The sequence below is a fragment of the Vicugna pacos genome, chromosome 21, assembly GCF_048564905.1.
Source record: "Vicugna pacos chromosome 21, VicPac4, whole genome shotgun sequence".
Taxonomy (NCBI): Eukaryota; Metazoa; Chordata; class Mammalia; order Artiodactyla; family Camelidae; genus Vicugna; species Vicugna pacos.
In genome coordinates, this window is record NC_133007.1 from 4,759,342 (window position 1) to 4,774,843 (window position 15,502).

Here is a 15,502-nt window from a genome sequence, read left to right on the forward strand (position 1 = left end):
ATGCCTGTTCAACTTTAGGTGGAAAATTAAGGCTATTTAAACATTGTTTCATTTATTCTTATTCTTTTCTTTCTTCAAATAATTAAATTCATCTCAAGCTGTCTGTTATTGATTCCACAACCTAAGGATAAGTCTTCCCTACCATGCTAACTTAAAAAAATAAAAGATGTATTAACACAGAAGCCTCTCAAAGACAACTGATCTTCCCATTAAAGTCACTACCTCCCTCTCTACCTGCTTTTCATCCTGTCTTTCTAGTCCCACTGCCACCACCTTATTTCTGGCCCTTAAGTGCCTACTACACAGATTCACCTTTCTAATACAGAGTTACGAACGTGTGAATTCCCTTTTAAGCAAACCATCTCAGATTCTCCATTGTCCACCCATTTTAACTATAAACTACAGATCATAATATTCAAGACACTCTCAAATACTGGCACCTAATCAAACAGGCTTTCCATTATCACCCTGTCTGTATAAAACAGCACATCCTTGTCTTGCTTTATTTTTCTTCCTAGTACTTGTCACCCCTGATTAACAAATTTATCTGTTCATATGTTTATTGATTGCATCCTTCTACCAGCAAATACCTTCCTATGTTCACTCTTTTGCTCACCACTGAATCCTCAGTGCCTGGAACACAGTAAGCTCTCAAGATACACTTGTGGAAAGAGTCGATGAACTCAGACATGTCGCACACAGTATAGCTCGTCTGGAATTAGAAGATCTACATTTGAGTTAAGAGCTTCCACATACCAAATATATAATCCTCAACAATTTTGACTTCTTGGGGATACACTTTCTTCATCTGTAAAAAGAACGGGTCAAACTTAATAATCTATAAAACTTATGTCTTTTCTAGCTGCATCACCCTATACCCTTGTTTAATTGGACCGAACACCTCCCCTGGCCCCCAACTTCCCTATCTATGTACCTCTGCTCAGTTTCCTTCCATCTGGATTCTTCCTTCTCGATCCACACTTGTCAGAATACCGTTTAACCTTAAGGTCCATTTTAAGTGCCATTTTCTCCTTGAAGCCTAGCAAACTGTAAACTCTGCAAGAGGAGGGTGGAGTTCTCACTCTTCTATTCTCAGTAGTTAGTACAATGCCTAGCACATACTCAATCAACAAAATGATGAATCATGTGTTATGAATGAACATGTAACAAAAGGAGCTTTTCCTGATTCACCCCAATTGCTCAGGTAATCTCCTGCCTTTGGACTCTTATAACACTCGGCAACTTTTATGATACTTACCATATTTTATTTGCCTAATATATACTAAACTGCAAATTCCTTAATATTAAGGACTGTCCTGGTAGTTTCCAATCTCCCTTCTAGCGCATCTCAGAGATCTCTGCCACACTTGTATTTGTCAAACTCATCTGATATGTTAGACAATAAAGGGCTAATAAAGGAGAAGAAAGGGCCTCAATATACAGGTATCATTCCAACGACCCTGCAGTCAGCGGGCACGCACGTCGTGTGGCTCCTGTTCCTATTAAACTCAGACATTCAACCATAATTGAAAAGTCTCATCGTCCTCTCCTCTACACAACCCTGCTTAATAAAACTATTACTACTTTCAAAAGGAGAAGAGCTACCCTCATGTATCACTTAACTACATACCCTGTCTTGCAATATACATACCGGGATCCACTCACACATCAATACTCTGACACCACTAAACAGCCAAAGTGACTTTTCTGCTCATTTCAGATTTCTATTCCATCGAATTCCCTCCACCACAAGGTATGAAACCGTTTTTAAAAATATTTTCCCATAAGCTTGCCTTCTTAGTTCTGCTACTGAAAGACAAAAACGACCTGTTTCAAGGTCTTTCTTCCCCTTTTCTAAGCAATGGTAACTCCCCAATTAATCTTAGGCTCTAACAATCTTATTTATCTCTGCCATCAAGATTTTGATCCTCGTTTACCTCTATATCGGAGCTCTTACTCTGCTTCCATGGAACCTTCCTAGCTGTACAATAGCGGGTGTCTTTCCGTTCAATATGCTCTCGCCATCATGTACTTGGTTCCAATGTGTCTGCATCTTCTTCCTCCAACAATGGGTATCAATCGCCCCCCTTAACCCTCCCCAGATACATATCACATACTCTTACACTCTGTACCCATGCGTCACTCTACCTCCGACATACAAGTTCTTTACACCACTCTTAATGAATCCACACGACTCTCAGAATGGTATCTTCCGACTGCACTGATTCTAACCCAGTTTTTCTGGGGAACCCAACCCCGTCCATAGTACCTCCCTCTTTCCTCACTTCCTCATCCATTCTCCTTCTTTATACCCTCCCACCCCTACCCTGCCAACTAACTACAAATGACATTATTCCTCGGTACTTCCAACCCCAGAATGAAGAACAAACTCCAGCTTCCTGCGGTCCTCCCTCCCGGAGCCCCCACACACCTCAGGTGTGCAGACTTCCACCTCGGCTTCTCCCCAGGCATCGCTCCAGCCAATCCCACACCACTCCACGCTTCCCCGCCACCGAGATCAGACTCCTCCACACCAACCTCCACTCCGGGTCTCCGCCGGCTCCCGGGGCACCCCCCTCCTGACTCCGGCGAGCCGGCGAGCCCACGGCCCCGGGCGCGCGCGCACACACACATTCTCACGCCTCCCTAACCTCCTTCCCAGCGCGGAGACGAGCCGGCTCCACTGGAACTCGGCCCGGCCGGCGGGCGGCCCGGCGCCCGCGCGTGTGCCCGCCCCGCCCCCTCCCGCGGACCCTCCCGCAGCCCCCCGCCTCCCGGCCGAGGAAGGAGAGGACCCCGTAACTCCCCCGCCGCCCCGGACGTGCCACCTCTGTGTCTGCCGCTTCATGCCCCAACCCTCGGCCCGCTCCCCCTACGTCCCGGGCCAGCCTCGGCCCTCACCGGAGATACTGCGCGCTCTGCAGGCTCATCCTCCGCCGCCGCGTCTTCCCGCGAAGCCTCTGTGGGTCTCTCAGGCTCCTCGGAGCGGCCCCGCGGCACCGCGGGCGCTGGCGGCCGCCGCCATCTTCCTCTCCTCCGACTCCTCCTCGCTCGGCGGGGGGGTGGGGGTGAGTGAGGCGAGGGGGAGGGAGCGGGGAAAGCTGCTCTCGCTGCTGCTCCGGCCCGTGGGGCGCAGGGACACTTCGACCCGGGAGGGGGAGGGGGAGGGAGAAGGGATGGGGGCGGGGGAAAGAGGAGGGAGAAGCAGAGGAAGGAAGTGGGGGTCCCTCTCGCGAGATTTCAGCGGCGCCCGTCCCTCCGGGTGATTTCCGCTTTTCTGTGGCGCTCCCTCTTGGGATCAGCTAGCTGTGTTGCGCCGGTGCGGCTGCTGAGCGGCCGGCTGGAGGCACTTGGCAGCTTCCGGTCAATCCACCCCTCTCCTCCCGCGCGAGGGGGCAGCCCCAGCCTCACCAGGAACATCGAGCCCTAATCAGCCGGGAGTTACACTCAAAACCTTCCCCCGTCTTTCCACTCCACCCGCTTTCTCTCTTCCTTTTCCCACTCCTCCACTCTTCCCTACCGGAAACGCCGCCCCTTCCTCCTACAGTTCCGGCCGCCAGTCCCTCGTCTGGTCTGCCCTCGCGCCTAGAGTGACGCTGAGGACCCCCTCCTCTTTTCTGCGGCCCCTCCCCCTGCACGCAGGGAGGCTGTTGGAGGGGATAGGGTGGAGCCGAAGGATGAAGAGAAAAGAAACCAATCGGATTGGGTAATCAGCTGCCAAGGCAACTGGAGGCTGTAGTTGTATTGTCATAGTAACCAGTGTGTGCGGACAGACTGGCCCTCCCGTGGCGAGTGGATTCCCAGTTAAGTGCCCAGGCTTCCCCCTTGGCTCCCCTTCCACCTGAAGGCGTCCCCCAGGGTGGGAACCCGGGTAGTTATCCTGGGCGGTGAAGCTCATTTCCTCCTCCCTTGCCCTTCCCCGCAGCGGTGGGGGAGACCCCGAGGCATTCACCGTGGGTTTTTCCACCCGCCTGCGGGCGGGAACCACCTCCATAGTTCCGTCTCAGTGCGGGGTGTGCGGAGGGCCGGGCCTGCGAGGAGGCTGCAGGGCCTGAAAGCTGGTGGGCGGCAGGCTGGAGCCAGGAGGGCGAGGCTGCGGCGCGAGGCGGCCAGGCGGGCGAGGGGTTTCCTCACGAATGCCTTGGGCTCCGGGAGGCGGGATCCCTCCAGAACGGGGTCCCTGAGGGAGGAGAACGGCACACGACTGCCGAGATCCCCATTCTGCCCACAGGGACATCTGCGGGGCGACCCTTACAGAAATCTCCCGAAGCCCACCCGGCACACACCCTCGGTGACAGAGCCTCCCTGAAGTTCCCCCCGCGCGGCCTCCACGAGCCACCTCCTGCCGCGAGGAGGCCAGAGTGAGAGTGGGGACACATCCTAGAAGGCTATAACAAGTGGTTTCCCAGCACTCAGAGCCAGGGACGTGGCGAGACGCTGATCACCGCCATCCTTCTCAGAGGCAACCCCCGATGGAGGTCCCCCTTGATTATCAAAAGCCGACCTCCGAGTTCCTTTCTTCTGTGCAGATTTCCTCCTTCTGCGTCTGCAGTATTTTAGAACTTGCCACTCTGTCTCTTTCAGGTTGGAGAGGAAACCGTTGGGCAAAATAGTATCAAGAGAAGCCTAGGTACTGGCGCGAAGTTCCGATGAAAGGCTTCCGATAGGGAAAGGATTTTTATTCTTAGAACAAATATTTTTGAACGTCTATTATGTGTATTTTGTCTCAGGTTTGAAACTAAAAATGCAGAATAAAGAATGAAGTCAATAATAGTATAGGGTGTGTGAGAAGTAGCTGGAGAAGTCGTCATCCTAATGGTTTGAAAGAATTATTTGACATTTACGAATTATATTTTCAATTCGTATTGTGGAGTCTTTAAAGTAACCATCCCAAAGTACTTTAGGGTGTGTAATGGTATAAATTCCTCAGGAATGCAGCCCTCATTGGATGCTTAAGATCAGGATTTTAACGGGCTATTTTCGTTTGGCTAGGTTTGGGTACCTGTCTTTTACTCTAGGCGAAGAGGCGCTTTCTAGATCTTTCCCTGACACTGTTGGGGGAGAATAGGTTCACCCTCTTTCCTCCCACTTCAACTCCAAACGTATTAAAACACTGGACCAATGTCTACCTGGAACATCATGTGTAAATTTAGAGGAAACGAAAGTACAGGCTATTTTGAAATAAATTCCAAAGACAGATTATCGTTAACGGAATAGAAACTGAACTATGACCCTCTGCTGCAAGCGCCTACTGTGATGCGACGTGACACGTGGTGATTGCAGCTATACGGTGCCCCCTGTCATCCCTCCAGCACCGAGGGGCCGCCCACTCACGGGAAAGGGAGCCACCTAGTGAAAGATTGTTCTCATCTCTGGCTTGAGATCAACCCTGAGAGCCCAAGGATGGAGAGTACCACTACATATTACTGAAAATATCCTATAGCTCCTTCCTGAAATGTATTGGTTAGATTAAAAAAAAAAAAGATTTTAGCCAGAAAAAAAGGTTATGCTATGTAAAATAATACCCCCTTAGTAATCATCGTAGTAACAACCTTTTATGTCTGTGGCTCTTGTCTCTAGTCAACATATGAACACATATCATGACACTCCTGAAAGCAGTCTAGGAAAATGGTACTATCTTCTCATTTTGGAAATAAGAAAACTGGTATCAGAAAAATCCTTTTGTTGTGTTGTTTGCTCAATAAACATTTACTGAGAATTTTATTATGTTTCAGGTATTGTCCAGGTTACTATGGATACCACCGTAGAAGAGACATGGTCCTTGTCTCAGAACCCACCTTCTGGTAGAGATAACAGAAAATAAGGGAGCGATTAGGATCCAATGTGATGGTGTGGCAATTAAGGTAAGAACGAAGTACTTTAGATGCACAGATGAAGGTGTACAGGTGAAGGTCACACTTATAATAGCCTTTGTATTTTAGAGCAGCTTTCCTAAGAATTTTATAAATTCTTCAATAGCTTTACAGCGTCCCTACAAACTAGATAGAATAGTAACATTTACATTTTATACATAATAAAACATTGATGCCTATCTTGAAAATAACTTAAAAAAATCAAAGACTCAGAAAAATTATGACCCCAAATTTACATATTACTTCATGCACATTCTCCAGTCTCGTCTCTTTTTGCTACCCACCCTATCAACAGATTTGTAGATTATCAGCATCTTTCTTCAATAGATTTTATTCACTTTTTCACCCCTGCAGGTACAGATTACTTCTAAGCCAAAAGAGATTATAGATGAGAAGCTGTCTCATTTTGTTTAATCGTACCTGATGTTAAGTTTTTCAGTTTATAGCTAAGTGATTTTGTGGAAAGGTCATAAACTAGCAGACTTGAGTGTGCATTCCAACTGAGCCATCTTAGTCTCTGAACTTCACTTTCTTCCTTGACCAAAATGGAAACATTACCTATTACAGGCTTCCTGTGAACTTTAATGGCAATACACATGACTGAATATATGAGGGCCTGACATACAACACTGGCAGTTGATAAATGTTAATTTTCTCTTTGTCCTCTTTTCTTTTGTATCAAGCTGAAATGCATAATTTAGAATGACTGCAGCATAACATTATTTTTTAAATAATAATTTATCTAGTCTTTGTCTCTAATACTCATAGATCTGACCACACACCCAAATCTATTCTCATTCAGTGCTAGAAGGTAGATTTCTTTATCCATGACTCTGGTTACAGAAAAGAATATAATATCAGGACATTGTGAGTCAGATTCTAAAGGGTTGAAACTTTAAAAAAAAATGTTTTATCACTAAAAACAGCCTAATATAACCACATTTCTGCCCAAGAAAACAGAGTGGCCAGTCTTAAACCAGATGCCAAGTACTTGCTGAAAAGCTACTCTTAACATTCCTACCAAATTTTCCCAGACCTTTGGTAACCTGACCATACATAGCAAGCCTCCTCCTTTTTTTTTTATAATAATAGTTATCTCAACAGTTCCATGAAACTTTAACAAGCATTAATTTATTTTTAATATTTAACTTACATATTCTGATTGTTTCCAAGTCATATGTACAATTAGGTACTTAATAAATATGTTTCTATTTTGATGAGAATAATTTATCCCTTGCAGTACTCCAGGATATAATGTATGTGAGGCTGGCTGGTGCTCTCTTTAGTACCACACCCCTGACAAGGAGCTGAGTGATTCAATCAAATGAGTGATTCATTCTCTTTAAATAGTGAGTCAGATACAAATTGATGATGAAACTCAGATCTACTGTTGCTCAAGATTTCATAGAACAAGGGTCAGCAGCCTTTCTCAGACAGTTTGCCAAGTGTATATTTATTCATTCATTTCTAAGAGCCTCCAGAACAGTCAGGAGGCATAGCAGTCCAGGGTTTAAGAGAAAAACTTCTGGTTTGAGAGACAGTGAGGTGACAGAGAATGGTAGTCAGAACTCTCTCTCTCCTCCACTCTCCTAGTATTTACTAAGAAAAAATTTATTAATCCTCAAGAATTTCTCTCAACTCCCAGTAAGAAAATACCACTGGGAAAGAACCTTAAAACCCCATCTGCTAATTTAATGGACGCAGACCATCTGGAGAAGGTAAGAAGAAATGCTCATAGGGAAGACTGATGGGTGTAAAAAAGAAAATTAAAACCTCATCCTCTTATACTCTGTTGTCCAAAGGCCCTGGTGTTCACGGATCTCTTTGCTACTCCAAGAACAGTACCACAGATAGCATCTCGGGGTGCCCAGTCTAAAATCAATGTGTTTTCATGTCAAAATCTACTGTGTTACCCAAAGGCTGCCATTTTTTTTCTTAAAACACCCAACTAAAAGAAAAGAAATTGTTTACTATTTTATAGCTTCCACTTTCCTACTTTCTGTAGGGTAGACTCTGTTTTTGAGCACAGAGTATGTGATACTGGTGTTGTCATAAATCTTCCCTTCCTCAGAACCACAGGAAACCACCTGTGTGCACACAAGCACATGCATACATGCATACCTTCCGCCTTTCCCTGCCTTCATTACTTCACCACTTCCATTTTCAATTCAAGTTAAAATGTAATATAGATAAAGAAACTGGGGACATGCATTTGTTGCTTCAAGGCTTCCTAGAGGTATGTACCAAAGTACTGTTCTGCTTTGCCTAACTATCCTAGGGTCTTTTTTATTCTCAGAAAAATTCTACGTATCAGAATCCTGGACAATTTGTCCTATATTTATAAAAATTCTTAATAGAATTGGATTACTAGATACGGGAGCACATCCCAGAACAAATTAAATAGTAAAACAATATATTCTTATATTCTGCATTTTAGCCATGTTAAGCTTTTAATTTTTTTTAAATTCCTGGCTTGGATTTTCCGTTGTCCTTTCCATTGTCCTTGTCCTTAGAATAAAGTCCCCGGGCTTTAGGGTGACCTGGGTGATCGGGTCCTTGCCTGCCTCTTCTCTGACATTTCCTAAGCCAGCACTCCAGCTGCAGTGCCCTTCTCTTAGGCACCTGAATAGTTGGTGTTCTTTTCTATTCAGAGCCTTTACACAAGCTGGTCCCTTATTGAGATAACTCTTTCCTCTTCTTATGCTTCAAGCTTAAACTTCAACTTCTTTGGAAAAATCTTTTCAGCCCCACCCCCCCCAGTAAAGCTAGTTAGCTACGCCTATTACCTGTTCCCATTACACCCTGACACCCTGCCCATCTTCTCCATGCCATTTGTCATATTTGTAATTCTTTGTTCAACGTCTGTTGCCTCCAGTTGGCTGTAAGCTCTGTGAGTGCAGGTGTTCTGCCTGTTTTGCTTGCTACTGTATTATCAGTCCCCTAGCAGGGCGCCTGATACAATAAATGCTTGTCGAATCAGCTAATCTTGGACAAAAATAGAAATTTGGACTATGACTTTCATATAAATGCTTAAAATTCCTGCACACCTTCCTATGGAATATATCATCCCTAAGCAATAAGAAAAGAACTTTACTGGGCCTTCAGCCCATCTGAGGAACTGACATCTGTTATATTTAACATGATGAAAATTTTAATTAAATGCAATTTACTTAGGCAGTGAGTAAAACAAACACTTAAAAGATTATGGATAATTCATCAATTATCTCACAGCAAAGTCTCATAGTTCAACGTAGGAAAAAAGTCTTCAATGTCCAAATTATTTTTGTGTAACTTCTACGTTTTCTAATTTGGGACTAGGGGAAGCAGTTTACCCTCTAATTATGAAGCAAAAACACACTGGAGAGGATCGCAAGAAAGAAGAGGCTATCAGCTACTTGGAAAATAGGCTAGAAAAATTAGATTTAAAAATTCAGAAACGAAATTAGATCAGAGTGTAGAATGGAAAGCCCAGTGATCTTTGCACTTCTCACCAGAAAAAGTGTTTATAAAGTCTGGCAGTACTATTTTTATTATTTTTCCTCCTATAATGGGTTAGGGCTAACTAAATTTTTTTTTCCGAGTTTCATGGTTTTATTAACACAAATACAGTGTGCACGGGCCGGCTATTCGTTCTCTTCGCTGCGCAGCCGGGCGCTGGGGTTGGTGACTCTGATGGCCAGCTGGGCTGTTCTCTCCACGATGGCTTTGCGGTTCTTGGAGGAGACGTTGTGAGCAATCTCAGCACAGTAAGATTTGTTGCACATCAGTAGCACTTCGAGCTCCTTGACGTTGTGGACCAGGAACTTGCGGAAGCCGCTGGACAGCATGTGCTTTGTTTTCTTGTTGCTCCCGTAGCCGATGCTGGGCATCAGGATCTGGCCCTTGAACCTCCTGCGCACTCTGTTGTCAATGCCTCTGGGTTTCCGCCAGTTCCGCTTAATTTTGACATATCGGTCTGACTGGTGCCGGATGAACTTCTTGGTCCTCTTTTTGACGATCTTGGGCTTCACGAGGGGTCTGAGGGCGGCCATGATGCAGACTAGGAGATGGCTGCTACCTCCGTAGGTAGCACCGAGGAAGAGAGCAGGGCTAACTAAATTTAATGTTAGTTTCTTAAGGAAAGGGCAATACGCAATTTGAAAGTAAGTAAGATATTTAAATTCTATTTCTGGAGGCAGACAGGTTCTCCAAGTTCAAATAAATGATGTATGTAGTGTACCTGACAGTGCCAGGCACTTAGTAGACACTCAACAGGGGGCGCTGCTCTTGTTACACATATAGATCGAAAAGAGCTTCACACGCTCATCTTCACGCTCCAGTTAAGGTAGATGAAACTTGTGTTTTTTAAAAAAACAAACACAAAATGTTGCAGAGAGAGACGTACACAGCACTCTGCCTTCCTTATGGCCGGTTGTATCATGTGACCAAGTATCCAATGCCAGAAGACAAAACAGCTTTCACCTGCTTACAGAGAATGTCTCGGCTTATTAGCAGTTTTATGTTTGAATGAGATGAGATCCAGGATCTGTCACCCTGAAGAGGATAAGGAAGCTCGGAAGGAGCAGAACCACCTGCCTGTGCTTGCCTCCGCCCTCTTTCACGCTGACGTCCCTGGAAGTCTCCCTGGCTCACTCTCCTTGTCTCGCTCTCTCTCCACCATTGGCCATGAGCTTTCTCTTGTGGTCCCCAAGCTGATGCAGTCTTTTGTCGACGAGGACGGGCATGGTTTTAGTTGCTCTTTATCAATGGCCCTGTGGTAAGCCCACAAGGCATGTGAGCTATTGCAATGCCAGCATTCTCTAGATGTAGGTGGCAGTGGCCTAGATGTTACAGAAGGTAATTAGCTGTAGAAAGAAGTTGAAATAAATTTTCTGTAAGCATTCGTGGGACAGCCAGATTGTAGCATTAAAGCACAATAGAAATTTAAGGTGAACAGTTTATAGAATATATAGGGAATGTTCAACTGATGATCAGTTCCTGTCTGTCTTTGTTCTCCCAAGACGAGTCTAAACCTAACCAATCTTTTATTTCTGGGAAACTCAGTCTAAACCTAACCAATCTTTTATTTCTGGGAAACTCAGTCTGACACTAAGGAGAAAGGTTGATGAGTTATGGACCCTCTAGAATTGTAGTATTTAATTCGTTACTCATTTTTCTATTCATTCAGTCTTCAAAAATATAATAAGAATTTTCTCTGTTTTGTGTCATATGCTAGTCACTGGGGTGCAAATGGTGAATAATGGAGTCTTGCTGTCAGAGTTTAAAGCTTAGAGGAGAATTAAGAAAGAGGCAGTTACATGACAGAGTGACAAGGCTGTGGCAGAGGTCTTTGGGACCATTCTACCTGGAGAGCACGTGCAGACATGCAATCAGATAGTCCACGTAAGTGTCCCGGTCAACTACAGAGTTCTTCGTAAGGAGATTTTGCGGAGTTTACTTTTTCAAATTCTGTTTCCCAGTAGGAAAAGGAATATATACTGTTCAGACACCAGAAAAGTGATAGAAAACCATGGCTAAACGTATTCTAGACTAAAATATCCCTGAAAGATAGAAACCATGCAATTCTATGTCACACTTATACATATTATAGTGTGTATTACAGTGTATGACGGGCATACACCTATAATATGTGTGACTGTAAAATAACACACTAACATGTGTAACTGTGGAATGACCCCCGTAGGTCATGAGACACACTGTAACATGTGCAACTGTGAAATAGAATTGCATAGACAATGGTCATAAATGCAATAAAATGTTAATAGCCATTATTTCTGTGAGGTGAACTATTTATGGGTGGCCTTTATTTCTTATATTTTTCAATATCTTCCACCAAGGAAAATATAAAGTCGATTTTATTGTTTTTGTGGTTGCTGTTGTTGTTAGCAGTTTCATTGTTTGTCATTGTTTCTAAAGAATGCCTAAAATATCTGCCAGCTTACAGGAGCCTCAAAGTAATATTGGAAACTGAAGAAGAGATAGATTAAGAATAAATGTAATAGCTTGTCACATCCTGGTGATTGAACAGAAGACCTTATGGGAGGCAGTGCCTAAGGTGTTTGCGAAGACTCCCTCGAACACATTATCAGCTACTGATACTTTTATACAAATAAAAACTGATGAGGGTAGTCATCTTTGAATACATCATTACTGATCCTCTTTGTCATTTGGGGTCTACTGAGAACCATCACAGCCTGAGAAGGATGGAATGCCCAGTTGGGATTCACAAAAGAATCATTTTATGTAATAAAAGTCTAAAATTAAACCTTTACTCAGCCTTTTGGCCTTGTCTTACCTTTGTAATTTTCTTCTCCTCATCTTTCAACTTTGGGCCACATCTGGCCCCTCCCAGTTGTATAACAACCTGCATTTCCTCATTTCTCTGGAATGTGACCAGTCAGGAACTTCAACATTTGCTGCTGCTGCTGCTGCTTTTTTTTTTTTTTTTTTTTTCTATTTATGGGTGAGAAGGAAAAAGAGAGGCAGGAGAACTGAACTGAGAAAGAAGCAAGCATAGGGAAAGAGAGAAAGAAAATATAAAGTCTGGAGGAAGAGAGAGAAGTGATGAATGAGCGAAGAAGCATACTGCCTGGTGGTAGTAATAGTTGTTAGACATTCATCTGTTAGAATTTACTTTCTGTGCGAGATACTGAGAAGAAACTAGATCCCCAATCTGTATTGAAAACAAAAAACAACAAAAAAGTGGGAAGTTGGTGACCTCTGAAATATACTTTCAGACTCAGTAATCTCTTATCTTCTGAATAGGACATTCCTGGTTCTTGCTGTTTATAATCTGTGACAGTTTGAGATGATTCCAGTTCAAAAAGGCTGGTTATACACCATGAGAAACTTTGTATTGCCACTCGAAAAACAGATAGCATCCGAAACAAAATGTATCACTTGAAGTTGGTGTGTGGATACCGTGTGGAATGTTACCCTGCTCTTACCCACGTGGTGAGAGCGAAACCCCATTTAAAACAAGTCAATACAAAACAGTACAGTCCAGACAGCTGCTGAGCTGCTGCACACTGTGGACAAAGTCCTCTTTTACCCCTCACCCCCGTGATTCTGGCATCACCAGGAACCTTCTAACTAAATCTAACAATTGCTTGTAAGTGTTTATTCTTTCAAAGTTCCTGTTCTGTTGAGTAACACTAATTGTGTTTCCTTTACCAAACCTGTTTTTACCTTGAATCCAACGAATGACAGTTTAATTTTTTTTATTCCAATACCTTAACCTCATCTTTAATTCATGATACTGCGCTGGCTCTAGTAATGCATAAATACTGGGGTATAACAATTTCATAAATGGAAATATAATGACGGGACTCGGTCACTTACTGGGTGTGAGGGACAGAGAGGAAGAAATCAAGGAGACGCCCTGGTTTCTGCTCGGGAAACTGGATGAAAATAGAACACATAAGAGCAGAGGCGGTTGGGGAGATGTGTGGATGTGGAGATGATGAATTTGTTTTGGATGTGTTGAACTGTAGTTGTCTGGAGTTGAGAGGTCTTGTGGATCTGGAGAACTTGAGAGACATTTGAGCTAGAGTTGTAAATTTGGGAGGCATCAGCATGTAGAGAGCAACTAAAGATACTTGAGTGGTTTCAGAAAGCTTGCTATAAAATGAGAGGACTAGGAGAGGTTTTGTGTTACAAAGACATGACTGTGAGACTTCAGCAGAGAGTCTCCAGGATAGAAAAATAAGAGATAAGAGAGGCTAAGTAGGTAGGAATGTGGCTTCTGAGGAAGTGGGAAGAGGTGAATTTTCAGGACACAGGTGCAGAGAAAGAAATCTCTTTTCTGGTAGAATAATAATATGACTGTCAGTTATAGAGCTGCCCCTCCTCCCCACCACCACTGTTTTCTTTTATCCCTTGCCCTTTTGGATTTTAAAACTTCAGGTTACAAAATTGCATAGACTCTGAAGAATTTAGGACAAAGACTGATGATTTAAGAGTAAGGCTTTCAGCACCAACATACATTAAAAATCCCCCAAATTGGTGTATACAAAAAGTCAGAGGGGAGAGCAAGAAACAAGGGCACTTTGTACTCTGCCTCCCATCCCAAGCCAGAAACCTGAGGAGATTTATAGGGATTCTAAATAGGTTTCTGGCATTCAAGAAAAGAAGAAACCTTATTACTGCGTAGAGTAGAAGATGGTGGTAGCAAGACCTCAGAGTTTCTCACATCCAGAAAGGCACAGGAATCATCAAAATCGTATTGTGAGCTATGCTTTGAATTTCTCCATCCTGTCCAAGAACTTAAATCATAAAAATTTTTTTATTATTAAAAGACGTCTTTAGGCTCATTAAGAAGATAATTACCCCTGGGCATCAGAACTGAAAGAACCACACAGCTGGACTGGTGAGGCTAGCGTTGTGACTTGATGGTCTTCTGGGTCTGGAAGCAGGTAGGAGCTGGCTAGGAGTTCGAATCCTTTAGAGTAATGGAGATGAACAGCACCCCATGTAGGGGATGGCACCTTAGTCAGGCTCACTGTGGAACTGGGATTTTGGAAGAGCTTTCAAATGACTTCCACCCTGATCTATAGTTTAAAAAACAAACAAATAAAACGCTTGTTTATCTGTGGTAGTGGAAGGAAGGAGAGAAATCAGTGCACAGGGCTTGTGCCAATCTGCTAGCTTCCCCAGTATCCCTGAGGGTCAGGAGTCCTGGGACACCTAGCTCTGGACTCCGGGGTCTCAAGATCAACATGGAGGCTGTGCTAAAGCAGGAAATGGAGTGGAGGAGGTGGAAAGATAACGCTACCAGTAAGATGGGCCACCAATTATAATTTGCGCACAAGGCAGATCAGTGCTAAAAACATTAACCAACCTCTTAGGTTTGTTTCATTGATCTATGAATTTCTAATAAAGATATATTAAAACGTCCCAGTATAGTTGTTGATCTACTTTTTCTTATAATTCAGTTATTTTTTGTTTAATTTCATGGTTATACAGTTATCTGGATGTAACTTCTTGGTGATTTTAAAATCTTTTTAAATTTTTATCATGTTTAGTGTAATTTTTAATCATTGTGCAATGTCTCTTTATTCTTATTAATACCAACTGTCTTTTAAAAACGAATTTATCTGATACTAGTATTCCACTGTAAGTTTCTTTTGGTCAGCATTTGCTTGCTGTAACTTTTTCTGAAGTGCTAGGAAATCTGTACACCTGTGTGATAAGGTAGATAAAGACCCCATTCACAATTAGAACAGAAATGATAAGATGCTCAGGAATAAATCTTACAAAAATGTGCTAGATTTTTATAATAAACAAGTATATAATATTTAATTCACAAAATAGGAAAATCAATACCATAAATATTATGATTCTCTGCAGTTAAGTACAATTTCAGTCAAAATCCCAACAAAACTTTTTTGTGGAATTTGACAAACTAAGTCTGAAGCTAAGTAGGAAGAGAAAAAGACGTCTAAGAAGAGCCAAGACAGTTCTAACCCAAGGAAGTGTGATGGGAAGATTCCTTACGGAACTGTAGTAATTAGGTCGTGCAGTGTTTGTAATGAGAAAAAGAACACTGAAAAAGACACCAGTGCATGTGACAGAGGAAACATTGCAAACCTAGTGAATACGAGGGCTGCTGACTTTCTGTACTGAAAAAA

General features: G+C 43.3%; 3 protein-coding genes across 17 annotated transcripts in view; 1 reads left to right on the plus strand and 2 right to left on the minus strand.

The window, feature by feature from the left end:
- The window catches only part of SMG7 (SMG7 nonsense mediated mRNA decay factor), a 73,213-nt gene extending 70,151 nt beyond the window's left edge, over positions 1–3,062 (minus strand). For 5 of the 13 annotated variants that reach the window (XM_072945960.1, XM_072945959.1, XM_072945956.1 and 2 more), the window contains exons 1-2: positions 2,902–3,062; positions 935–1,056 (exon numbers count right to left, since the gene is read on the minus strand). In XM_072945960.1, the coding sequence (XP_072802061.1) occupies positions 935–1,056; positions 2,902–2,930 (151 nt within the window). In that variant the 5' untranslated portion in view covers positions 2,931–3,062. Of the gene's footprint in view, positions 1–756; positions 809–934; positions 1,057–2,901 lie in introns of those variants that run through there. The other 8 variants (XM_006211774.3, XM_006211772.4, XM_072945961.1 and 5 more) reach the window with 5 other exon arrangements.
- A 104-nt stretch (positions 3,063–3,166) lies between these two features.
- The window catches only part of NMNAT2 (nicotinamide nucleotide adenylyltransferase 2), a 180,601-nt gene continuing 168,265 nt past the window's right edge, over positions 3,167–15,502 (plus strand). For 2 of the 3 annotated variants that reach the window (XM_072945963.1, XM_072945965.1), the window contains exons 1-3: positions 3,167–4,478; positions 4,585–4,630; positions 5,736–5,864. In XM_072945963.1, coding sequence (XP_072802064.1) covers positions 5,848–5,864 — 17 coding nt within the window. In that variant the 5' untranslated portion in view covers positions 3,167–4,478; positions 4,585–4,630; positions 5,736–5,847. The remainder of the gene's footprint in view (positions 4,479–4,584; positions 4,631–5,735; positions 5,865–15,502) is intronic. The other variant, XM_072945964.1, reaches the window with a different exon arrangement.
- Positions 9,441–9,966, minus strand: LOC102538616 (large ribosomal subunit protein eL32-like). Its single transcript, XM_072945967.1, has one exon. It carries the CDS (start codon positions 9,902–9,904, stop codon positions 9,497–9,499), a length of 408 nt encoding a protein of 135 aa, XP_072802068.1. The 5' UTR covers positions 9,905–9,966; the 3' UTR covers positions 9,441–9,496.